At 39.0% G+C, this 26,148-nt stretch overlaps 1 protein-coding gene across 2 annotated transcripts in view; it reads left to right on the top strand.

Annotated features, from left to right (window-relative positions):
- Positions 1-26,148, top strand: part of CUBN (cubilin) — a 283,940-nt gene that overhangs the window by 211,995 nt on the left and 45,797 nt on the right. For both annotated transcript variants that reach the window (XM_045463384.1, XM_045463382.1), the window contains 7 exons: positions 76-225; positions 2,419-2,540; positions 3,029-3,254; positions 4,972-5,159; positions 11,709-11,865; positions 14,370-14,519; positions 24,533-24,733. In XM_045463384.1, coding sequence (XP_045319340.1) covers positions 76-225; positions 2,419-2,540; positions 3,029-3,254; positions 4,972-5,159; positions 11,709-11,865; positions 14,370-14,519; positions 24,533-24,733 — 1,194 coding nt within the window. The remainder of the gene's footprint in view (positions 1-75; positions 226-2,418; positions 2,541-3,028; positions 3,255-4,971; positions 5,160-11,708; positions 11,866-14,369; positions 14,520-24,532; positions 24,734-26,148) is intronic.

Genomic DNA, 26,148 nt, shown 5'->3' with positions numbered 1-26,148 from the left:
GTTCCTACTGAATTCATGGAATGTCTTTCTCAAAAGCTGCGTAAATTATGGCAATTGGTGTATTATTTTGCTCAGGGGATGCTGATGGGCCTCTGATGTGGAGACTTTGTGGACCTTCAAAACCTACAGTGCCACTGGTTGTACCTTATCCTCAGGTGTGGATACACTTCGTCACCAATGAACGTGTAGAATATGTTGGATTTCATGCGGAGTATTCTTTTACAGGTAAAACTTATGATTAAGCTCTCAAACTCTGGCAATAGAATAGTTAACAATTTTTCCCACAAAGATCTTACATCTATTTTGTTAGATTCATTTCTAGGTAGCTATTAGTTTTGTTACTGATGTCAATGAGATGTTCCAAATTACGTCTTCTAATTGTTTGTTGCCGATATCCAGGAATTTAAATTTTTTTACACGTGGATCTTTAGCCCAGAGATTTCACTACACTCTTACTAGCTTTGGTATTTTGTCTGTAGGTTATCTGTGTTTTTTCTGTGTCAACAATCCTGTCTTCTGCAAATGATAGTATTTGTTTCTTTCAACCCCAAAACTTAATGTTTTTTCTCGTCTTATTTCACTGGCTATGCCACCATCACAATGTTGAATAGAAGGGGTGATAGCATCTTGTTTCTGACCTTAATGTGAATGCCTATGACCTTTTATTGTTAAATTTATTGATTTCTCTTAGGTTTTCAGTAAATACTTCTTATCAGGTTAAAGAAATCCCTTCAATTGTTAGTGTACTTTTTTTTTTTTAATTCTGAATGGTTATAAGATTTTACCAACTGATTTTTCTGCATCTTTTGAGATGATTCTGTTTTCCTCCTTTAATATATTAATATAACAAGTTGTATATTAAAAGACTTTCTTCTCATTAAACCTTTTTTTAATTTCCAGGATAAACCCTAGTTGGTGTGACATGTGTTTTGAACATATTACTAGATATTATTTGCTAATGTTTTTGTACTGGATTTGCATCTGTGACATTCTGCTTATATCTGAAAATTCAACCCAAGACAGACAGCACTGTTCTTTGCTGCTTCTCTGGGCCATCAGAGTTTTTCTAGAGTCCCTTTCTACTAACATGGCCGTTCTTGTAGACCCTCAACATTATATAAAAGTCTCAACTCCAGCCCTTCCTTTTGTGAGGGTCCAAGGCCATATGTTCTTCTTGTGCAGGTGTTCAAAACCTCAGACCCATATCTCTGGGGCCCACATCTTCATTCTACATCCTTTCAAACTGATGAACTTTCAGTAGAGGATTACCTCTCAGAATTTGAGAGGTATTCATTTCTGAGACAGAGAGAGACAGAGCATGGGTAGGGGAGGGGCAGAGAGAGAGGGAGACACAGAATCCGAAGCAGGCTCCAGGCTCTGAGCCGTCAGCACAGAGCCCGATGCGGGGCTCCAACTCATGGACCGTGAGATCGTGACCTGAGCCGAAGTCAGATGCTTAACCAAGACTGAGCCACCCAGGCACCCCTACACTTAATTTTTTTATAGATTTTGGAAATCCCCTTTCTTTCTATTAATTGTACCTATTAGTCAAAATACGTTTTGGTTATAGTTTTATCTAACATCTCTTTGTGTTATAATCAAACAGTTGATTGGAAGAGGGAGTAAAATTGGTCAACCACTTGCCAGTTGACTTTTCTTTATTGAATTGAAAGAAAAGAATGAGGTTTCAGGAAGCAGTATTATTCATGTAGAATGTCAGACCATCCTGTGTTTTAAAAATATATCTGTTGTTCATCTTGCCATGCTAATCTATACTTTGATAGCTGACCACCGACATAAATGCTTTTTATCAAATGACAAATTCTTTAGTTATGCTATGCATCATATTCTTCTAGCTTATATTTATTTTCAGTGGCTTGTTTTCTTTCAAGCAAGGCAATGTTATTACACAGTGTGGGTTATATGCACATCTAATTATTCTCCATTTATGGTACAGATTATCTTCCTTCTCTTTTGTACTAAATATGATCCTGTCTTGGGACACCTGGGTGGCTCAGTCAGTTAAGCAGCTGACTTTGGCTTAGGTCATGATCTCATGGTTCATGAATTTGAGCCTCACATCGGGGTCTGTGCTGACAGTGTGGAGCCTGGAGCCTGCTTCGGATTCTGTGTCTCCCTCTCTCACTGCCCCTCCCCTGGTTGTGCTCTGTCTCTCTCTGTCTCTCAAAAATGAATAAACGTTAAAAAATGGTCCTGTCTTCACTGTGTGATACTGTTTAACACTATATGGAATTCTGGTAATTTCTAATCTTCTACCCAGTTTTACTTTGCTTTTCCCACTTTCTTCTATTCATTTATTGCTTTTTAAAAATCATGGCTGTAAGACCTACTTACTTTGGCTTTGCAGAGATTTTTTTTTCTTTTATCTAATTTAGAAGGTTACAAATCTCATTTCAGACTGTGGTGGAATACAGCTGGGTGAGAGTGGAGTAATCACAAGTCCCAACTATCCAGCATCTTACGACAGCTCGACTCACTGTTCCTGGTTGTTAGAAGCCCCACAAGGCCATACCATCACTGTGAGTTCTGATTCTGTTCTGGAACAAAAATACCACATCCTGTGTGGAAACGGATTTCTTTTAATAAGCAAGCAATTAGAATAGGTTTTGATCCTGCAATCAGATCATCATCTTCCCCAAGTCTTCTCTCATTAGAGTACAGACATTGGCATCTCCAAGTGTACAGTTACTGAAGAAATCTAGTTTGCAAGCATAGGAGAGCGTATATGTAGACGATATTCCCCACCCAGGAGAGAAGTACAATCACATTCTTGATGTGAGCGTCCATCCCAGCCCACTTGACTGTGGCGCTCTCTCTAGTGACTGCGGTTCCAGGAGGAATATCTCCTCTCAAAATTGCCAGTAGAACCTCCAATAAGGAAAAAGGGAAGAGGGCAGGGGAGAATGAAATAAGAGACATAAACACAAAATTAGATAAATCAAAACAAAATAAAAAGGTCTGTGAACAACACAGAGTGCCTCATTCTTTCTTTTTTTCTTTCCTGCAGCTTACGTTTAGTGACTTTGATATCGAAGCCCATGCAACCTGCGCTTGGGACTCTGTAACCGTCAGGAATGGCGGTTCTCCTGGATCGCCCCTAATAGGACAATACTGTGGAAGTTCAAACCCCAGGACGATCCAGTCTGGTTCCAACCAGCTGGTGGTGATTTTTAACTCGGACCATTCGGTGCAAAATGGTGGATTTTATGCTACATGGAACACACAAACTTTAGGTAAAAGGAACATGCGTTTTTAATTGATCGGTTCTTAAAAGTTATTAGCTAATTTAACAAGTATGCATTTTATGACTACTCTCTGCCAAACTGAACCCAGAATGTTATACCCGTGTCATCTCATGTACAACCTCGTAAGGAAGACACAATATCAATACATATTTTTTCCATTTCACATGGATAGAAACTGAGAGTAGGTGGGTTGATAATTTTTCCAGGTCGTGAAGCTAATAATTGGTAGAGTCAGGATTTGAATACAGTCACTGGGGCCCAGAAACTTTGATCTTAACACTTCACCATGTTGCCTAAATGGGCAAAAGGGCATGGCATAACCAGAGAATCAAAAATAATAGAAAATATGTATTGGAATCACAAGTAGTTTGGAATATTTGGAGCTTGGAGGCAGAAGGCTGGGTGGTAAGCTGAGGGCAGGAATCTAGGTGGTCCATATCACGAAGAGCCTTGTCTTCTCTGTTGTCCCGTGAGCAATGGGGAGCCATTGAAGAGTGTTGAGCAGCAAAGTGACAAGATTTGTGATTTAGAGTGAATGCTCTGTATGTGGCAAAATATAATAGATTTGATTTCAAAAGGGTAGTTTTTCTGTATGTAAAGTATGAACTTCATGGAAATTCCCAGAAAACATAAGAACTTGCACTGGATACTTTAATTTTTTTTTTTTTCAACGTTTATTTATTTTTGGGACAGAGAGAGACAGAGCGTGAACGGGGGAGGGGCAGAGAGAGAGGGAGACACAGAATCGGAAACAGGCTCCAGGCTCTGAGCCATCAGCCCAGAGCCTGACGCGGGGCTCGAACTCACGGACCGCGAGATCGTGACCTGGCTGAAGTCGGACGCTTAACCGACTGCGCCACCCAGGCGCCCAACACTGGATACTTTAGTCAGGATTACTTTAAAGCCTTGCAGCATCACACAGGGCAATTCTTTCTAGAAGAGTCAGAGTTATTATGAAAACCTTTTTGTGGAATGAGTCAAACTTTATCTTATTAAATCTGTTGAAGTCATAGGGGAGTTTTAGATGCACCACTGGTTTTCCAAGGGTTTAAAAGCAAAAGATAACAGGGAATACTCTTTAACTTAACTTCATTTTGTTTGGAATTCATATTTTTTCTTTTGTCATCTCTTAAGGACATATTTTAATAGTATAAAATAATTCTAGATTTTCTTTCTTTCAATCCATGTAATTTATTTTCATCCATTAATGTTTCAATATGAATGAAGCAGATTCCTTAATGGAAGAAATCTATCCTCCTGAAAATCATTTTCTCTAGTCCTGGATGTTAGAGTAAAATCATAAATGAGCGTAGACTTGTATTCTCATGTGTTCGCAGTAACAAAATACAGAACGTAGAATTGTTGCTACTCAAATACTATATAGCTTCAAGGGGAGTGAAAAATAGTGCTATTGTTTGAAAACAGAATAGACATCTATCCTTTTTATGGCAAGGATTAGTGGTCTTGGGTGAGTTCAATAGAAATGTAACAAGACAGTAACAGCTGAAGCTTCCTCTGGATTCAGTGCCCCTTACACTTATGGGGAGTTCTTGTCGCATACCTGCCCTGAAGGCCAGTGACTCACAGGTAAGGAAAAATAGACTGAACTCTCACATTGAGAAATGTGTCTCCTCCGGAAGTTTTGGGCTACTAAAATTGTTATTTTCCTCTCAAATTAATGACTTCTTCCGTGACAATTTTTCAGGCTGTGGGGGAATACTTCATTCAGACAATGGTACAATCAGATCCCCTCACTGGCCTCAGAATTTTCCCGAGAACAGCAGATGTTCCTGGACAGTCATTACTCATGAAAGTAAGCAGTTGGAGATCAGCTTTGACAACAACTTCCTAATCCCCAGTGGTGACGGACAGTGTCAGAACAGCTTTGTGAAGGTGAGTGGGCTTGTTTATTTAATGGGAGCCGAACTGGTTTTGTGAACATAAATATTTAGACCAGAAATGATTCATTGCCTCTAGAAGTAAGAAAAAGACAATTTTGTTGCTTGGGTTTCTTGAATAAAAGCATGAAAAATCTCAATTATTTGGAGTTAAAATTTGAACCACAATACCCAACGTATTGTGACTTTTCATTTGCGAGTACATAGGCAAGTGACTTAACTAAGGACATTGTTTTCTGGCTTTATTAAATTCTTCTTGAGCTCTTGGGGTTCTTCCTTACCATGGAAACTAAAGAAAGAAGGCCAGGTTTTTTTGCTATGTTCTTTCTTTCATTCGTTCATTCGTTCATTTTTGGTTTTGTTTTCTAATAGACCCTCCAGGACAAAACAAATGTAAGGCAACATTTAAAATGTGCTATAAAAATGACAGAAAGCTAGAGGTGTGGCTGGTGTCAGCCCCCACTGTGGGCTTCAAGAGCCCACAAGCTAAGAAGAACATGGGAGGCTCACCTAAAATGATGGCAGTGGGGCGGTCAGGAAGGCTCTCTTTTTCTAAAGTTACTGCTTTAGAAAAGCACTTTGGGTGGCACCGACCTCACTTCTCACTGATTTATAAATGTGATGACAGTGAGATAAATTCATTCCATCTGTGCTATTTTTCATATCATATGTTATATCTCTAAGAGACCTTTCTACCTGTTAATGGAATGGACATCGGCCTTAAGTTCACATTAGCCTAGACTTCATTCATGTCTCTTGCATTTACTACCTGCATGTTCTTCGGTGAGCTAATTACACATTTATCCTTAAATGACTCAACCTAAAAATAAAGAGAACAATTCGCCCTTTAGTGGGACTGTCTTAAGCATTAGTGGTAATATGATATAATAACACGAACAGTACTAGGTACTTAGAATGTGAAACCACCTAATGAATAGCAGTGGCTTTTTACTGTTGGGTGTTATTATTTTACATCATCTTTCACATTATGTTTTATATCTACCTGATCCATGCTGTTTAAATAAAAATCCCATACTTTTATAAAATATGTCTACAATAAAACACATTTAATACGAGTTTTCCTAATTGCTTTTTTCACGGAACAGATGAACTGTCTCTCAGGGATTGAGTCAATAGCAAATGCATAGACATACATAAAGCCTTTCACATTCATCAGTTGTACAAATGGAATATGAAAAGTTATTTAGGCCCATTTCTCCTCTTTTTAAAAAAATTTTTAAATGTCTTATTGATTTTAGAGAGAGAGAGAGAGAGAGAGAGAGAGCGAGCAAGTTGGGGAGGGTCAGAGAGAGAGGGAGACAGAATCTGAAGCAGACTCCAGGCTCTGAGCTGTCAGCACAGAGCCCAACGTGGGGCTGGAACTCATGAACCTCAAGATCATGACCTGAACTGAAGTTGGACACTTAACCAACTCAGCCACCCAGGTACCCCAGCCCATTTCTCCTCTGGACCGAACGGGAACCCTTCTGACCTCTGGCAAAGCCAACATAATTGGCAGGTGGAATCCACTGGGAGCCCTGCTCAAATTAAGTGGCCTGGGAGGCACTCTTTCCCTGCCAGGATTGAGCCTCCTGTTTCTGCCAGGAGACAATGAGCAGGGTGGGCAGAACCAGCAAGAGGGACCAGCTCCAGTGAGCGATCCTTAACCTCACACCTTATACAAAAATTAACTCAAAATAGACCACCCACTAAAGTGTAAAGTACATGCTATATGCTTTTAGGAAAAAAAATAACAGAAAATTTTCAGGACCTAGAGATAGATGAACATTTCTTAGATTAAACATCAAAAGAGTGATCCATAAAAAGAAAAATTAATAAATCTTACCTCATCAATTGGGGCGGCTAGGTGGCTTAGTCAGTTAAGTGTTGGACTTCACCTCAGGTCACAATCTCACGGCTCATGGGTTTGAGCCCCGCATTGGGCTCTGTGCTGATAGCTCAGAGCCTGGAGCCTGCTTCGGATTCTGTGTCTCCCTCTCTCTCTCCCCCTCCTCCACTCGTGCTTGGTCTCTCTGTCTCTCAAAAATAAATAAACATTAAAATAAAACCTTAGCTCATCAAAATTAAAAATCTTTTGTTCTGTGAAAGCTTCTATGAAGAGGATGGACAGACAAGCCACAGACTGGGAGAAAAGACGTACAAACCACCTATCTGGCAACAGAGTGCTATCTAGAATACATACAGAACAGTCAATCCCAGCAGTAAAAATACAAAGAATCCAACTGGACTATGGGGGAAAGATTTGAACAGATATTTCACTACAGAGGATATACAGATGGTAAATAGACAATGGAAAGATGTCCAACATCACTAGCCATTAGGAAAAATGAGAATTAAAGCCCCAAGGAGATATTGCGACACACTTTTCAGAATGCCTAAAATAAAGAGTAGTCACAACACTGAATCCTGGCAAGGTGGTGGAGAAGCTGTCATCACTTACGCATTGCTAGCGGGAATGTAAAACGGTACAGCCACTCAGAAAATGGTTCAGCAGTTTCTTATAAAACTAAACATGCACTTGCTATAAGATCCAGCAACTGCCCTCTTAGACATCTATCCCAGAGGAATGAAAACTATGTTGACATAAAAACCTGTATACAAATGTTCATTTCAGCTTTATTTGTAATAGCCAAAAATTGAAATCAGTGCACATGTCCTTCAACAGGTGAATGGCCAAGCTGTCACATACCTACCAGGGAATGCAAGTCCTCAGTAAAAGCAAACCAACCACTGACCCACTAACCATTTGGACAGATAACCATTGGGGCAGGTGAAAATAGCCAATACCCAAAGGTTACATACTCTTTTGTTCAATTTATGTAACATTTTCAAAATAACAATACTTGAAAATGAACGACAGCCGTAGGTTAGAAAGATGTGGGTGTGGGAGCAAATTGTATATGATTATAAAAGGGCAACTCTAGGAACCCTTATGGTGTTGGGATTATTCATCATCTTGAATGTGTGGTACATAACTGAACACACACACGCGCACGCACACGCACACACACACACATATGAGTATAAGTAAAATTGAGAAGTTGAGTAAGATCAGTGGACTGTATCAACATCAACATCCTGGTTATGATATTATACTCTAATTTTGCAAGATGTCAAGGTTGAGGGTCACTGGGAAATGTGTACAAGAGATTTCTCTAGATCATAGCTTATAACTGCATGTGAATCTGTAGGTATCTTAATAGGCAATAATTTTGTTTAAGTTTATTTACTTTGAGAGAGACAGAGACAGTGGAGTGGGGGAGAGGCAGAGAAAGAGAGGGAGAGAAAGAGAACCCCAAGCAGCCTCCACGCTGCCCGCACAGAGCCCGATACAGGGCTCAAACTCACAAAACAGCAAGATCATGATCTGAACTGAACCAAGAGTTGGACACTTACCCGACTGAACCACCCAGGCACCCCAGTAAGGAATATTTTTTTAAAAAAATTACTTGAATGATAAGATATCATGTACAGCCAGTTGGAATTATACAAACCTTAACAAAAGTCAGAAAGTTTTTGACTTAATGACAGCTCTGTGACATTCTGTAGATCCAATATGGTTTTGATGAGTCCTGGGTCATCTAGGCAATGAAATGAGCTCTTGACTGACAAGGCAGCAATGAATATTGAATAACTCTTTGCCATTATTATCATTATAACACTTACGTCCCTGGGCCAAAAGGTAGGATGTCAGATCCATAATTAATGGCTTCAGGAAAGTATAAGCCCTTGATCATTCTTGAAGTTCTTAATTAAAGCACTTGAGATTCTTTATAAAAAGTTTTATCTGTCACTTTGCCTTTTTAGTAATACTGTAAAAATAGTGCATGCAAATATCTCTCTCTCTCATTAAGTCATGTAATTTTTAAACATGTGAATAGAAAAGTTCTGCATACTATTTTCCTGGGTAGTAAAGGGGGCATCTTAAAGGATATATTACAGAAATTTGGAAGTGTGTGATTCTTTCCTGGTGCTTTAAAAAATTTTTTTTAATGTTTATTTATTTTTGAGAGAGAGAGAGAGAGGGAGAGAGGGAGCGGGGAGAGAATGAGTGAGGGAGGGCAGAGAGAGTAGGAGACACAGAATTTGAAGCAGGTTCCAGGCTCTGAGCTGTCAGCCCAGAGTCTGACATGGGGCTCAAACTCACAAACCGCAAGATCATGACCTGAGCTGAAGTCGGACGCTTAACTGACTGAGCCACCCAGGCACCCCCTCCTGATGCTTTTTTTGATTTTAGATATTTGGCAGAATATCTGTGCCTTTGTTGTTAGTAACTCCCATGACAGACACCTTCTATATCTGATAAATGGCAACATAATGTGACTTCAGTAATGTAATTAACAGCTGGATATCCAGTGTTTGAAAATCACTGGAAATGATATGGCTTTAAAGAACTGAGAAATAGTAAATCAGTGCTATGAATCAGTTTTACTTCACACCTCTTCCTATGGACTGATCTGTCCATAGAAATAATTTTTAATGGCTTGTTATTTTTTTGCTTTCTTTGAGGAATATTCCTGAAAGTAATATGTTCTAAATGAATAATTTCATATAATTTGGTATGAAGAAAATGTTGAATAGTCAAGTAAGACTAATCCAAACCCATTTACCTTCTTGGGCTAGATAATACTTAGTTGAGGGTGGGGATGGCGGTTGTCTCGTGCATTATAGGATGTTTACAGTTTCCCTGGCCCCTGGCCCCTGCCCCCTACTACGTGCCAGCCCCCACACCAAATGTTGCAATCAAAAATGCCCCCAGACACTGCCAAATGTCCCCTTGGGAGGGCACAGTTGCTCCTGGTTGAGCCTCACTCAACGAGGGGGATCTTCCCTGGTTAAACGTGTTGAATGGTCTCTTTTCCCCACTAACATATAGTTATTACCTAATACCAATATTTTCCTTGAGTCACCCAACATTTTAGTTGCTGTGATCTCTTGCCTGAACGGCTACAGAATTCTCCTGGAGGAACTCCCAGTATTCTCTCTTTTCCTCCTATTTTCCACATTGTAATGATTTTCTAAATTTTTTTTAATGTTTACTTATTTTTGAGAGAGAGACAGAGACAGAGAGACAGAGCATGAGCAGGGGAGGGGCAGAGAGAGAGAGGGAGACACAGAATCCGAAGCAGGGTCCAGGCTCTGAGCTGTTAGTACAGAGCCCAGTTCAGGACTTGAACTCACGAGCCGTGAGATCGTGACCTGAGCCGAAGTTGGAAGCTTAACTGACTGAACCATCCAGGCACCCTTCACATCATAATGATTTTCAAAAGTGTCCTAGAGCCTGTTTTCCACTGGCCCCTTGCCATTTTCAGGACCTTAGCCTGGAGGCTTGCAGGGACTCTGCAACCCTCCTCACTCCTCATTCAGTTTGCTCTCTGTTCCTTGAAATAGCCCCGCCCCTTCCTGTCACAGGTGCTTCTTCAGGCAGTGACACCCTCCCCAACCCAGGTGAAGCCCCCTGTTATATGCTCTAGCTAGCTCCATGACAGCTCCTTTCACGGTTGGAACTCTGCATTGGAAGTGATTCTATGGGGGCAGCTGGGTGGCTCAGTGAGTTAAGTGTCCAACCTCAGCTCAGGTGATGATCTCACGGTTAGTGAGTTCGAGCCCTGTATTGGGCTCTGTGCCAGTTTGGATCCTGAAGCCTGCTTCAGTGTTTCCCTCTCTCTACACCCCTACCCCACTCATGTTGTCTCTCTCTCAAAAATAAATAAACATTTAAAAAATTTTTAAATGATTCTATGATTACTATTTTTCTCTGGTTAGGCTGGTTAGGATTGGCTCGATTTGGAATTTTAATGCTCACAATTTATTCCTCAGCAACGACTTTTCTCATGGGTTCAAATCTGAATTACTCCTTTTAGAGTGGCCAGACCAATGAAATGACAGCCTAAGTCCACTTGGGAGTTAGGAACCCAGTTTTTGGTAATAGCACCTCGGGGCCGAATCTCACCCTTTCTTCAAAATGAACCTTAAAGGTGAACACTGCCAGGAAGTCTTCCATGATTTATTTCAGTTCATGATGATTACATGTATACTTGGAATTCATGTCCCTTTTCCTCAGGCTCTACAAATGTACTAATTTCCATGGGCTTCTTGGTACATGTTGTCTCCTTGCAGCCCACGGTCTGCCATCTACCCGGGACAAATGATAAGCCTCACAGTAGCACACATCACTGCTCTGTCTCCCTTGACACCTTATGATCTTAGCTAGATCAGGCCAATGAGAAGGTAAGAGGAATATGAGTAGTGGTTGATTTTTTTTTTTTTTTTTTTTAGAAATCACTGCCTAGCTACATGAAAATGGTCAGTCTCGTTGCAAGAGTCAAGAATGGGATATCTCATTAAAAAGCAGCTTAAAAACACTATTCTCAAAAGAAAATATTATAGATTTGCATGTGTTTCATTTACTACCGTGTTTAGGTTTATTACACCCCGGTTCTGTGAATTTTCCAGCCTAAGCACATTAGACTATCTACAGGGGAAAACTTCAAGCGTTAAGTCGTGTCTATGGCTCTGCTAGGTGTGGGCAGGAACTGAGGAAATGGACAAAGCCCTGTTAGCCTCGAGCTGTGGCAGTGTGGCTCCCGGTTCCATCATGACACCAAGAAATGCATTCACTGCCGTGTTCCAGTCTCAGGAAGCCCCGGCTCAGGGCTTCTCTGCATCCTTTGTCAGCCGTAAGTAGCCCTAAAAGCCAAACCGGGTGGCCCTCCAAAGGGTGGGGCTGCTGCAGGCAGGCGTGTGGGAGAGTGGGGGCTGAACCAGGGTTGGCTGGAACTGGGGGTTCAAAGGGGAGAGGGTGGGGGTGGGGTCGCCTGATCCTGATAGCACATTCTTCTTTCAAAAACCAGTGAGAGTTGGAGCTGAATTCAATGGGAGGCCAACTGAGAGATGACGGAGAGGGCTTGAGTGCCACCAGCCAATGTCTAAAAATGACCCTAAAACCCAGTGTGGGGCAGGAATTAGGGAAGCCCAGGAGGCTGGTAATTAGTAGACAATCAGTGTGCCTGGTGAGCAGCACCCTGGCCTCCATGGAAATCACCCTGGGGCTTTTTGAACCCACTGAGTGTTGGATGGTCGGGCCTCACTTGACCCACTGGAACTCACAATTTCTACCTGTGGGGACTTGCATGTTTTCCTCTCACCCAGATGATTCTCGAAGTCAGTAAACTTTGCGTCACTTTCTTCAGGATTTTCCCTTCCTTCTGCGATGACTACTCACAGATCAGAGTAGTGACAAATGCAAAGCGTTTCAAGTCTGAGAAGCAGTGATGTGTGCCTGCTGGCTGCATTCAGAGGAGTAGCCACTAAACACAAACCACTGTTTCGGAACAAGTCTGATGAAAACAATTAGAGTGATGCAGTGAATAGGTATTTCAGACATGAAGGAGAGACAGTGTGGTGGAAAGGGAGGAAGGAAAGGCCGGCCCAGGCCTAATTCCGGGTCCTCCTTCGCTTGGTTCTTGTGCGTGTGTGTGTGAGTGCATGACTGTATGTTTCAATATCCGTTTAGAAGGATACTGATATTTTCATATGTGATAGGTCAGGGAGTGATGTGGATTAACTAGTTAGTGGTTATATGCAAACAAATGTCATTTTAGTGGTGCTGATATGAAATGTTGGGGTCTGGGAGTGAAAGGTCAAGAAAGAATTCTTGAGACATCTTCGGGGCGAAAACAGTGGTTTTATTAAAGCACAGAGACAGGACCCATAGGCAGAAAGAACTGCACTGGGGTTGTGAGGACTGACTGATTATATAGTTTCAGGCTGGGAGGACGTTAGGGATAGCTGAGTCTCTAAGGAATTTGGAAGCAAGGTTTCCAGGACCTTGAGGGGCCAGATGTTGTTAGGATAAGGTCATTTACTACTGTCTAGTAAACCCTTAGTCATGAGACCCTTCAGATGTGTATCAGTGTGCCATACGTTTGCAGGATGATTGCTAACTTATATCTTGGGGAGGGTGGTTAGAAATACACGAAGTTTCCAAAGAGGCTATATATATATATATATATATATATATATATATATATATATAAAATATTAATTATATATAATAAATATTATATTATAGTATTATTTTATATTATATTCTAAATATATACATATAAATATAACAAATATTTATTTATTTATTTATTTATTTATTTATTTTGAGAGAGAGAGGGAGAGGCAGAGATAGAGGGAGAGAGAGAGAATCCCTGTGGATTGATGTGGGGCTTGAACTCATGAACCATGAGATCATGACCTCAACCGAAACAAAGAGTTGGACACTTAAGCTTAACCAACTGAGCCACCCAGACTCCCCCAAAGAGATTTTTATATGTTAAAGGAGACTTACAGGAGGTTGGGGATAATATCAAGCTAAGGTTGCCTTTTGCCCCTAGCAAAGTATTACCATTGAGGCAGATGAGTTCCTGGAGGAAGGTCACCCTGCCTGCCGTAAGTCCTTGTCAATGGGCTGCAAGTTGTAAGGAAATTTGACTTTTTTCTACATTTCTTTTGCCTTTGTTTTCCACATCAGTAAGAGGATGGTTCTCTATTTCTGACACCAGGGAATCATCCATGTGAGAATTTGATAAGAATTGGCATTAGTAAATTCAACATTTTTAAAAGCAGGCATTGCTTTTGTGGCCAGATTACAATATTAATGAAAATAACATAGTTTTAATGTTATTATAAGATATTTTAAAACCATTAAATGGGGGCACCTGTCTAGCTCAAGTCAGTAGAACATTTTCCTTTTGATCTCAGGATCATGAGTTCAAGCCCTACATTGAACACGGAGCCTCCTTAAAAAACAACAAACAAACAAATGAACAAAACCGTGTAAGTGTACAGATCACTTCATCTGTTTTATGTCTTTATCTACATGAACCGTATTCGATCTTTGCCCAGTTATCCTTTCCATATTATCTTCAAATTAAGTGATCTGCGATGGATTTTTGGTAAAATGTCTACTACCTAGCCCCAAACTCTGCATCATTTTCTAAAACACATACAATGTACTCATTTTGGCTGCATATGTATTTTAAAAATCAGAGCCCCATCCCCTTAGTTATTGTTTCTTTCATTTGGAATATGTCAGGAAATATGTCTCTAGAGAACTTGAGTCTTTCCCTCGCTGATAAGATCCTACACTTGAAAACAAATGTTCTGATTATGCCTTTTTCTTCCCACATAGGATGTGGAGGTAATTTCACCAACCCTTCAGGTTACATCCTTTCTCCAAACTACCCAAAGCACTATGACAACGACATGAATTGCACCTACATCATCGAGGCTGATCCTCTGTCCCTGGTCCTCCTGACTTTTGTGTCTTTCCACTTGGAAGGTAAGTTTATTCTTATGTAAATTACAGTTAGATTCTTAATAAATGAATGAGTGATAAATAGAGCCAGAGGTGGTATAAATTCATCACTTGAAGGAAATATTTAAAATGTTAGAGTATTTTGGGGGCACCTGGGTGGGTCACTCACTTGAGCATTCTACTCTTGATTTAGGCTCGGGTCGAGATCTCAGGATACGTGAGATCAAGCTCCAAATTGGTCTCTGCTGACAGTGTGGATTCTGCTTGAGATTCTCTCTCTCCCTCTCTCTGCCCCTTCCCTGCTCACGGGCATGTTCTCTGTCTCTCAGAATAAATAAACATTAAAAAAATAAAATGTTAGAGTATTTTTGATGTAAACATGATTAAAATTCCATTTGGTATTTTAAGACCATATGTACCATTCTATATATTCCATCCAGATATGAAAAAAGTAACATAAGAGCTTTAAGAATGTAACAGAAGCATCATACGAATTGCTTAAAGAAAAAAGAAAAGTCTTGAAAGGTAGCACATGTTAGTGATAGAGGTTTTTTTTTTTTTTAAGATTTTTTAAAGTTTATTCTTTACAAATTAACTTTCCATTTCTAAATTATAATTAGCCTGTAGATTTGTCACGCTACCTCTGCGTAACCCAAATTTCTTTCTGTTTGGGTTAGTCTCCCATGCCCGTGAAAAGCTACAGTAAGCAAAATATCCTACAGTATTCAGCATTGAGGAAATTTATGTTTCATAAAGATAAGAATGACATGTCAGTACTGCTACATTGATAAATTATACAAAGCTTCTCTCACTTTATCCTTTTTCTATGACCTCCTTTTCCCACATCTCTACAGGTTGTAAATTTTGGCACATGTGTTTGCTAAAAAATGCCAAGTATGAATTGATGCCTGTCACTGTGAAAATGGAAAATGAAGTAAAATGTATCTTTTCAGCATTTGCTGGCACAACATCTCCGTAGTATAAAAATGTGTTCACAGTATGTGAAGTATTAGGGGAAGGTAAAACAGTATATCTAAAATGATCCAATTTTGTATGTAAAAATAACATAAGAGACCAAACGGATGAGCAAAGGGAAAGGGAAGGAAAAATAAGATAAAAATAGAGAGGATGGCAAACCATAAGAGACTCTTAAATACAGAGAACAAACTGAGGGTTGCTGGAGGGGTGTTGGGTTGGGGGATGGGCTACATGGGTGATGAAGGAGGGCACTTGTTGGGATGAGCACTGGGTGTTGTATGTAAGTGATGAATCACTAAATTCTACTCCTGAAAAAAAAAAATTAAAAAAACAGAAGTATTATAAGAGCAAAAATAATAATAATAATAACATGCGTAGGCTATATAAAGCAGTACTTTAAGAGTTTACCACTATGCATAGATTTATAGGTGATATGTATTTTCTTCATACCTTTTCTATTATTTTTATAATTGGGGAAAAGTTGTTTTAATAACAGGAGAAAAGCATGTGGCTTGGATTGTGCATTTGTTCTCATTAAATTAATCATAAAAATGTCATCTGCCAATATCATTTAGAATTAAAAAAAGAGACGCTGGTAGATAGACCATATAATATAGCCACAAAAACACTGCCAATGCCAATGGTATATGTTTTATGACAAAGGAACCCATACTGACCCCAAGCATCCTTGGGACCACTGGCCTGGGGTGGTGGGAGAGCGCACAGCATTTTAGAATGTATCCCAGGGCACCTGGGTGGCTCAGTCGGTTGGGCTTCTGACCTCGGCTCAGGTCCTGATCTCACAGTTCACAAGTTCAAGCCCCATTTCGGGCTCTGTGCTGACATCTCGGAGCCTGGAACCTGCTTCGGGTTCTGTGTGTCCCTCTCTCTCTGCCCCTCCCCCACTCAAGCTCTGTCTCTGTCTCTTTCTCTCTCAGAAATAAATAAAAATTAAAAAAAAATTAGAATATGTTTCAATGCCACGTCAACCACGTACTAGTCAGGTGACTTTGTGCAAATTAACCTTTCTTTCTCAAACGCAATTTTTTAAAAATATAAAATAGTAGTTATGAAACTCAAATAATGCTTGTAGAAGCCTATTTTGTGAATTATAATATATCAGAGTGGCCACTGTTTTGTTATTTTTGCTGTTGCCACCATTCTGGCTCTCCAGATAGAACTTAACACCAGTTGCCTAGAACAGATACTTGTTTTTCCCAGATTAAGTTATTTGCTAACCCTCACCCCATTGAAAGGTTGATTTTCTTAATAAGATGATAGACTTATGATAATGTCTTGTGACATTTCCAGTGTTGCAGGTACTCGGCATGTTTGAGTAATTTCCGGCTATAGATTAATTGAATTATGATGATTCCCAAAAAGGGCAACATTAATCAAATTTATCTTGTAATTAGATTCTTATCACTAACCATAGCAATGCTGACATTCACTGAATATCATTAACAAGCCAGATATTCATTAGCTACAGTAAAAATAACCTTCCACCTCTTCCAAAGTGAGCCTGAGGAATTCATGTTCATATGTTGTGATAAAACGAAAGTTGTTCCCCTCAAAAAGCTTCAGGTTTATTTATTTTATTTTATTTTATTTTATTTTATTTTATTTTATTTTATTTTATTTCGTTTCGTTTCGTTTCGTTTTGTTTCGTTTCGTTTGTTTCGTTTCGTTTCGCTTAGCTTCGTTTCGTTTCGTTTCGTTTCATTTTTTTTCAGGAGACTTAGCCTTTCTAGCTAGGCCAAAGGAACTGTTTCTCAAAGACTGTCCACATTTGTCTGAGCATTTCTGAGCCCAGCACATCAACAGAGCCCTGTTGACCTTGGCAGAGATGAGGGTTCTAGATCTACTCTTTTGGTGGGTCATTAGCATGAAAGGTAGAGCTGGCAAAAATAAGATGGGCTATCCCAGACTACAAAATACAACGGGGCCATATACTTGTATGTTGTATCTCCCAAACACTGACAATTGGAAGGCATTGTTAGGGAAGGTATTGCTGTTCGGGCTAGCATACTGATTACTCCACTCTACCCTGGTGCTTTCACCATCGGGAGACTGCAAACGTTCAGTGACCTACCTTCCACTACAGGAGGTTATGTGATCTTCTGTATTACATCATATATAATCTATTACATATATTCTATATAATTACTGATGAAATATAAAAATTGCAGTGAGATCAATTAAAAGTCATGGGAAAAATTTCTGTTTGAGCATTTACAAGGCAACATTTTTTTTTTCCCTCAATGTCACCCCAAGATTGAAATGGCTCTTGGTGTTAAAAGTTGTAAAATATAAAAAATGAAAACCAGGGGTGCCTGGGTGGCTCAGTTGCTTAAGTGTCTGACTCCAGCTCAGGTCGTGATCTCACGGTTCATGGGTTCAAGCCCCGCATCAGGCTCTGTGCTGACATCTTGGAGCCTGGAGCCTGCTTCAGATTCTGTGTTTCCCTTTCTTTCTCTGCCCCTCCTCTGCTTCTGTTCTCTCTCTCTCTCAAAAATAAACATTAAAAAAATAAAATTTAAAAATTTTTAAAAAGGGGCACCTGGGTGACTCAGTTAGTTGAGCATCCAACTCTTGACTTTGGCTCAGCTCCTGATCCCGGAATCATGGGATTGAGCCCTGTGTTGGGCCCCATGCTGAGTGTGGAGCCAGTTTGGGATTTTCTCTCTTTCTCCCCTCTACCTCTGCCTGTCTGCTTTGCTCACACTCTCGCTTACTCGCGCTCTTAAAAAAAAAAAAAAGCTGTAAAAAAGAAGAAAATTGACAAATTCAATATGTTTCTTTTGGTCAAAAAGGAAACACCAAAAACAGACAAAAGCTAACAACAAAGTGTAAGAGAGAAACTGTCAATGTTTGTACTTATTTTGGAATCAGATGTTCTTGAATAAATATTTATTTAATTTTCCCAAATATTGAATGGTCACAAAGTGTAGTTTTGTGTTTTCATTATTCATGTGCCCAAAGAGAGGCCTCGACATTGCTGGGAAGATGACTGACCATTTATTTTTATTTCTATTGATTTATTTTCTACCTTATAGATGAGATACTATAGATGAGGTACCCTATGGCAAGTGAAGGCCTTCTATTTCTTGATTTTTTTTATCATTAAAATCAATTATAACATTGATTCACCTTAGTGAGAATGAAAAGTTTAAAAATTCTTCACTAAAAAATCCTAAATCTAGGCAAAATCTTTTTTCTTTTTTTTTGAAGTTTATTTATTTTGAGAGAGAAAGCAAAGAAAGGGCAGATGGAGGGAGAGAGAGAATCCCAGGCAGGCTCTGTGCTGTCAGTGTAGAGCCAGATGCAGGGCTCAAGCTCACGAACCACAAGAGCATGACCTGAGCTGAAACCAAGAGTCAGATGCTTAACCGACTGAGCCAACTAGGCTCCCCTAGGCAAATTCTAAATTCAGTTTTTCTCAGATCAGTTGATAAGAACTAAATAGTAGAGTAGCACCTTGGCACAGAAATTGGAGACAAACAGAAAGGCAAATGTTTTGCTCACTCTCCTCTAAAGATGGCCTCAAAGATGGCCTCAAAAGGTCCCAAGAAGATTAGGGCTAGATTCACAGAGTGGCCAGATGGTAAGTCCTTTGTAATATTTGGCTGAATTTTTAAAATTTACTGAGAGCTCCTGGTTTACAGGTCATACCTCATATAAGCTAAAAGAGAAAAGAAAAGAAAATTTAGTTTAGATTTTTCCTTTTGCTCTTTTTCGCACAAAGAAGCCCAATGATTAGATTTTGTCAATTGTCTTAGTTCACGTTACCCCCTGCCATATAATCTAAGGTTTTATTTTTTAATGGCATTTTGCAACTACTTAACCATTTCTTCTCTTTGCTTTCTTAACTGTTTCTAAAGAAATCAGAATGTAGGCACATTTCACAATGTATTATTTTAGAAAGCATTGGGCAATGCTTCTTTTGAAATAGTTACTCTTGATGGTTTATTCAAATTGGTCAAGCCCTAGAGGCGAGAGTTCAGTTGTGTGGGATTCCCTGCTTGCCTGGGTTACAAGACTTTGGCCTGCACATCCTGTAGAGCTTAGTTCTAGGCTGGCACATGCTTCTTGGTCCCACTCGGTCATTCCCCCATTGGGCAATCCAGTCTCCAAGCTACTAGGAGCAATGTTGACTAGGCATTGCTGCCCCCTACTTCATGTACCTTTTCCCAGAGCTCTTCCCTGCTTTACTGAAAAGACTTTATCTTATCTACAGTATTAAAATAGTCCAACCCAAATGATTTTTCCCTATCTGTAGTCCTCTTAGATATCTCTGCCTCTCAATCTATGGCTCTCAAGAAAAATTGCACTCTGAATCTAAATTTTACAAGTTTATACTATTTGCTGAATTACTCATCCTTGGTTTCCTTTCAGTTCTCTCCAAGTTCTTGGAATCATAATGGCATTCAGAATTGAACATTTCTCTGTAATAAAGTCAGAAGAGTGTGATAAAAATTGTATTTCAATACATTGGATAGAGCCTTACCCATTTCAAAAAATACAATCTCAAAGTTTTTTAGAAGGATGGAAAATAATCATCAAAACAAATGATGGAGGATTGCTTTACACTTCAGAGATTTCAGTAGTAAATATACATCAAATTATTTGCTAAAGATAGAATTAAGAATGACTGGAGCTCCTTTTCTCATGATACAGGCTCTAGTCCAAGGAGAATACATCATTCAATCTCAGGTTACCTCTTCCTGATAAGTCCTCATATGTCTAATAAATGTTACCTCTTGGCCATAAACTCAACTTGGATATTTACCTTGGTCCTTGAAGAACTTCTCCAAGCCTTGACCAAGTTCCTTTCTCTTCCTAGAAGGCGATCATGCTAGTTGCATTTAACTATATTCTATTTGAGAGGTTTGTGTATATTTTTATTGTATATTCAATTGGTTTCCCCCTATGATTATTTAGGAGTGTTTAATATTATTATCTGATAACTGTGGTCTTTGTCACCAAGAATCAGACTGTGTGGTGATGTGATAAGTAGAGCTTGAGGAAAGGATATATATGTGTGAATTACTTTATCCCTATCAAGATAGTTATATCTCATTTTCTTATACTTTACCTTGTTTATGCTAATCCTTGTTATGTTCTTGGACTTCAGGTAAATTTTATAAATTCTGATATCATGTAGAGTTTGATTTTTTTATGGATAAAATTTAGAAGGACATCCTACCTTCAAGAAATGACTGCTGGAAAGGATCTAAGAATGTCTTAACCCACCAAGCAACTTGCCAAATATCATAACTTTCATAATATTGAGTCAGGCTGTGCAGATGAGCAGATTTTTTTGAATGGTTTAGTTGTTTGATACTCTCTAGCCATCTACAAAAAGATTATAAAATCCTCTCTCAACTTCCTCTGCCTCTCCCCTACCCAATGTCCTTATTGTTGAACATAGATCTTTTGTGAACAGTTAATGAGTTTTGGTTGTATCTTGTTATAGATGTACCACTGCTATTTGGCAAACTTTCTAGAAATGAACTGGTTCCTTTAATTAATATTTTGGAAACATGATCAACTCTATGACACGTTTTACCCATGTTTCACAACCTTTCCATAATTTTCTAAGACAACCACCACTGTAATAGTCTATATCATTAGGTCAACAACTTAAAAACTAACTCTTTAATACTTAACAGATATCTGCATAGCAAACTATTGGATAAAAGTGGAACCAAGCTTTTAATGTAGCATTGGCAGTATTTCCTTTCATTCTGTGATTTTGCTATTATAACTTTATATATTGTTGATGGCTAAAGATATTTTTAAGCTAATGCATAATATTTTTTGATTCTCAAACTCACCTACTCTGAATTTTTAAAGTTCCAATAAAGATTTTGGTGGCTGGAGCACAAATTAAGAGGTTACAATTAAGGGTACATAATCTTTCAGAATTCAAACTATGCATCTGAGTTTAATGTATTTCTTTTTTTGTCCTTTTTTTCCCAACAACATATTGCTTCTATTTATATGGTATTGTCATGGAGTTAAGTCTTTCACATTTCTAGGAGATTTGTCTCCAATTAGAAGCATTCCTATTCCAATGAAGAAATTCTTTGAGGTTAATTTAATAAATATCTTGAACTCATACTCAAGATTGAAGTTGGGTAGAAACATAGATAGGGACCCAAATGTCCTCCATCAATTTTTTCTCTAAGATAATACATCTGAAAAGGAGAGGGGGATTTTTAATATACTGATATGTAAAAGAAAATGCATTTATCAAGCTTATTTCAGTTAGAAGTGGTAGATGATCTTCAGGTTAGCATTGATACAGAGTTTATAGGAAGAATGCTGGGCTATCTTCTCTCATAAATGGGAGGTTTAAAATAAGAAGGGAGTTATGGGCTTCCAGAACAAGTGGAAGCAGGAACAAGAATCCTTCAGAATGCTCTCTTTCCTTCCCACTCCCGCCCCACCCCCATCTCTTTTTGTTGCTTTCCGCACGACAACTTCATTTTCTCCTACCGCAGCAGACCTTCTGTCACATGTCAGGAGACAGCTGCTGATGTTTTCCAAGTTGAACATCTGTGGCTTCTACTATTGACTCCCTCTTACTCAGTTACAGTTTGAACACACCTGATTGGTCTAGATTGGGTCCGACATCCTATCTTGAAGTAATCAATCTATCAACAGTGCTCAGGATAGTGGGATTCTATAAAAATAATAACAATGATTATGATTATGATAGTCCCTGGAATTATAATTTCTGACCCAGCAATTCCACTCTTAGGCATTTATCCAAAAGAAATAGAGATTTGTGACCATGCTGGTGTCCAGAATATGAAAGAACTCTTACAGGTCAACAATAATAGATGTACGACCTAATTTTAAAATGGCAAAGGGTCTGAATAGACATTTCTTCAAAGAGAGTATGCAAAGAGAGTATCCAATAAGCACATGAAAAGATGCTTAGTGTCATTAGTCATAGGGAAATGCAAATCAACACCACAATGAGCTATCACTTTGTACCCACTAGGATAGCTAAATAAAGACAGACAATAACAAGTGTTGATGAGGGGGTGGGAAACTGGAACCCTATTATGGTGCTGGTGGGGTGGTAAAATGGTGTAGCATCTTTGGAAAATAGTCAGGTCCTAAAAATGTTAAACAGAGAGTTACCATATGAGTCGTCAATTCTAGTCCTGCTTAAATACCCAAGGGAATTGAAGCCATATGTCCACACAAAACCTTGTACATGAATGTTCACTGCAGCATGATTCATAATAGCCAAAAGGTAGAAACAAACCAAATGTCCATTAATTGCTGAATGGATAAACAAACTGTGGTCTATCCATATAATGGAATACTACTCAGCCTTGGAAGGAATGAAATACCAACACATGCTGCAACATGGATGAAACGCAAAAACATCACGTTGAGTAAAAGCAGCCAGTGACAAAAGACTGCATATGACACAATTCTGTTTATGTGAAATGTCCAGAGTGGACAAATCCATAGAGATTGAAAGTAGGTTCGTGGTTGCCTAGGGTTGGGAGAGCAGTAAAGAGGGAGGAGTAAATGGGCAGTGATTATTAATGGGGCAGAGTTTATCTCCAGGAGAATGCAAATGTAGAACTGGGGACAATGTTAGATACCTCAGTTGCCGTGGTACTATAAGTTAAAAACACCTTTCCAAAGGGCCACTTGATAAACCTAAAAAGAACCTTACCTTTATACCAGTAACCCAACTTCTAAAAACATATCCTAATGACATAATGAGAAACTTCAGCAAATATCTATGTACAAGAGTGTTTGTTTCAACAGTATTTTTAATCAAAATAAGGTGGAAAAGATAGAATTAGCAAGCAATGGAGGATTAATTGAACTTAATATGGTACATCTATATGTTAGAGTTTTATGTATGCATTAAAGTCAATGTTTTAAAAGAATATTTAACCACATAAAATGCGTGGTTATGTTATTTTATGTTAATAAAAATTAAGTTACAAAAGATCATGCTCAGTATGATCCCATTAATGTTTTCACAGTGTCATTAACCTATAAAAATGACTGCATAGGGTGCAGTAATAAGTCTTTTAAATATTTTGTTTATAGTGTTTTGCATTTCTCTGTGGAATGGCTTAGAGTATATATTTCTATGCATATATAATTAGAAAAAAAACAATGATATATAGATATGTATATCTAACAGTCACTAAACTCTTAACTAATGTTGTTTGTGTGAATATTTAAAAATGTTGTTCAGTGAATATTAAGGAATTTCTCATTATCTCTCCATGGTAGGAGTCCCTTATCTGTACATATGCATTAAGTTAAAACAGGGTTTTGCAGGATGCCTGGGTGGCTCACTGCTCTCAGCATCTGACTTCGGCTTGGGTCATGATCACTCAGCTTGTGAGTTAGAGCCCCGTGTTGAGGTCTGTGCTGATAGCTTGAAGCCTGCTTTGGATTCCGTGTCTCCCTCTCATTCTGCCTCTCCCCCATTCATGCTCTGTCTCTCTCTGTCAAGAAGTAAATAAACATTAAAGACATTTTTTTAGAGCAGGGTTTTGCAAAAGCAGTGTGGTTGACATTTTGGGCCAGGTGACTTTTGTCGTGGTGGGAGGAGGGGAAGGTGTGGGTTGCCCTGAGCACTGGAACATGTTTAGCAGGACCCCTGGCCTCGCCCCACTCCGTGCCACTAGTGCACCCCAGCGTTACAACGAAATGTTGTCTTCACGTCTTGCCCAGTGTCCCTGGCAGGCAAAATTGTTCTCAGTCTATAGTCACTGAATGAAAGGAGCCATTTTATAAAGGAAGAAAATTCTGGATTGTTTGAGAGCCGGATTTATCTATTGTGGAGATCTACCTGTTTTCTCATACCGCTTGCTTTATAACTAGGGTAAACATGGTTTCATCAGGACACCAAGTTAAATAGCGACTTACCAAAATAGCTCTTGACTCTTCTTTTAATTTCTGTGTACATTGCATGAATCTGCATTACATTTTTATCTGAACATTGATAGCACTGATCACACGTGTTGTTTCTGATTCTAACGCTGGTTGTTCCGTGTTCTATGCAGCTCGCTCAGCCGTAACGGGTAGCTGTGACAGTGATGGCCTTCACGTTATCAGAGGCTCCAGCTTCTCTTCCACGCCTTTTGCCACCATATGTGGTGACGAGATCCTACCTCCTGTCACCATCGTAGGCCCGGTGCTGTTCAACTTCTACTCAAATGCATACACCACTGCCTTGGGATTCAAGCTTGACTATAAGATAACCCGTGAGTAGCTATAATGATATTGTCTGGAATTTGCTTCTTTTCTTGAGTCATTCCCATAAGGAGTTTTAATGGTGATTAATACATCACCACTTGAAGACTCAGACACATTAAGGGGAAAAATTATCAATTAGATGCCTGCTCTACAAATACGCAGGCATTTTCTTCAAAAATCAACACAAAAAACAAAAAATGGGGGGAGGGGACCTTTTCAATGAACTTTGGGTAGAACTACTCTTTGAAAACCAAATGGAAGATTGGAATTTATTTTGGTAATTTAAGTTAGAATTAACGTTCCTGCTGTCTTTAGTTGTTAGTATATTATATAAAGGTGACTTTTGGCCTGGATTATCCAGATACCTGTTTCATTTCTCCAAATCACTTTGCTAATGTGAAAAGCAGTATTTTATGATTTAGAAAAAAAGTTGAAGAGAATATCGTTGTGATGTTCTGTTCGGAAATAATTTTTAAATAATATACAAAAAGCATAAGGTCTAATGGAAAAGAAAAGGTTGATATATTCAACTCTGTTATAATTTGCAACTTCTTTATTTCAAAGGCAAAGTGAAAAGGCATGTCATGGATTGAGCAACGGTCTTGGTAGCTACCAGGATCTTTTCATTCGCTATAGACGATTTAATCATGTATTTGAAAACCATAAGATTATGTTTCCCTATTTTCAATAGTCTTTTCCTCTCCTGCAATAAACTTGGTCAGGTCACTGGCCATTTTTAAGATGCCATCCCAGTTTCAGTAACAAGGGCACACAAATCTGGCCAAAGCTTTGTTTTGTTATGTCTTTACTTGACCAAAGGTCATTGCTAAAGTTAAATCGTTTTCTTTCACTGCCCCCCATCCACAGAGAAGATTGGAAACTGACTCATGAAAAAGGCTTCTATAATTCATTCACATTAGCTGTGACCTGAGTCCTAATAACCCCATTTGTAAAGTGTGGCTGTGTGTGGTTCCGTAGGTCCATGGGCACAAAGAGAATGGATGTGGGCACAGTAAGCATTCCTTCCCCCAGTTGTCTTGTTGAATGAAGAGGAGTATCAGGTTGTTTTATTCTTGTGGCATCACTGGTGTTTTGGAGACTTAGATGCTGCTTTATGTTCTTCTAGTTTTTAATCTCTCCTTTTCCCCAAAATACTGTGGGTAAGCTTTACCGTATCTATGATGAGAGTCTCATTTACAGAGTGTTGACTTTAAGATTTCAGATTCTGACAAGGTACCAATTTGGGGGCTTGGGGACATTGGTAAGCTTTCAGAGACCAAATAACTGTGTATAAGCTGAAATAAAATAATGGTTACACAAATCTTATGTTTAATTCACTACATTTGTCTCCAGAGGTCTGAGTGTGTGAATACTTGTGGGCATGTAGAGAATTGCCTTCCTTGAAAAATGGGCTTACCTGAGG

The sequence above is a fragment of the Leopardus geoffroyi genome, chromosome B4, assembly GCF_018350155.1.
Source record: "Leopardus geoffroyi isolate Oge1 chromosome B4, O.geoffroyi_Oge1_pat1.0, whole genome shotgun sequence".
NCBI lineage: Eukaryota > Metazoa > Chordata > Mammalia > Carnivora > Felidae > Leopardus > Leopardus geoffroyi.
This window is presented reverse-complemented; position numbering and strand designations above follow the sequence as displayed.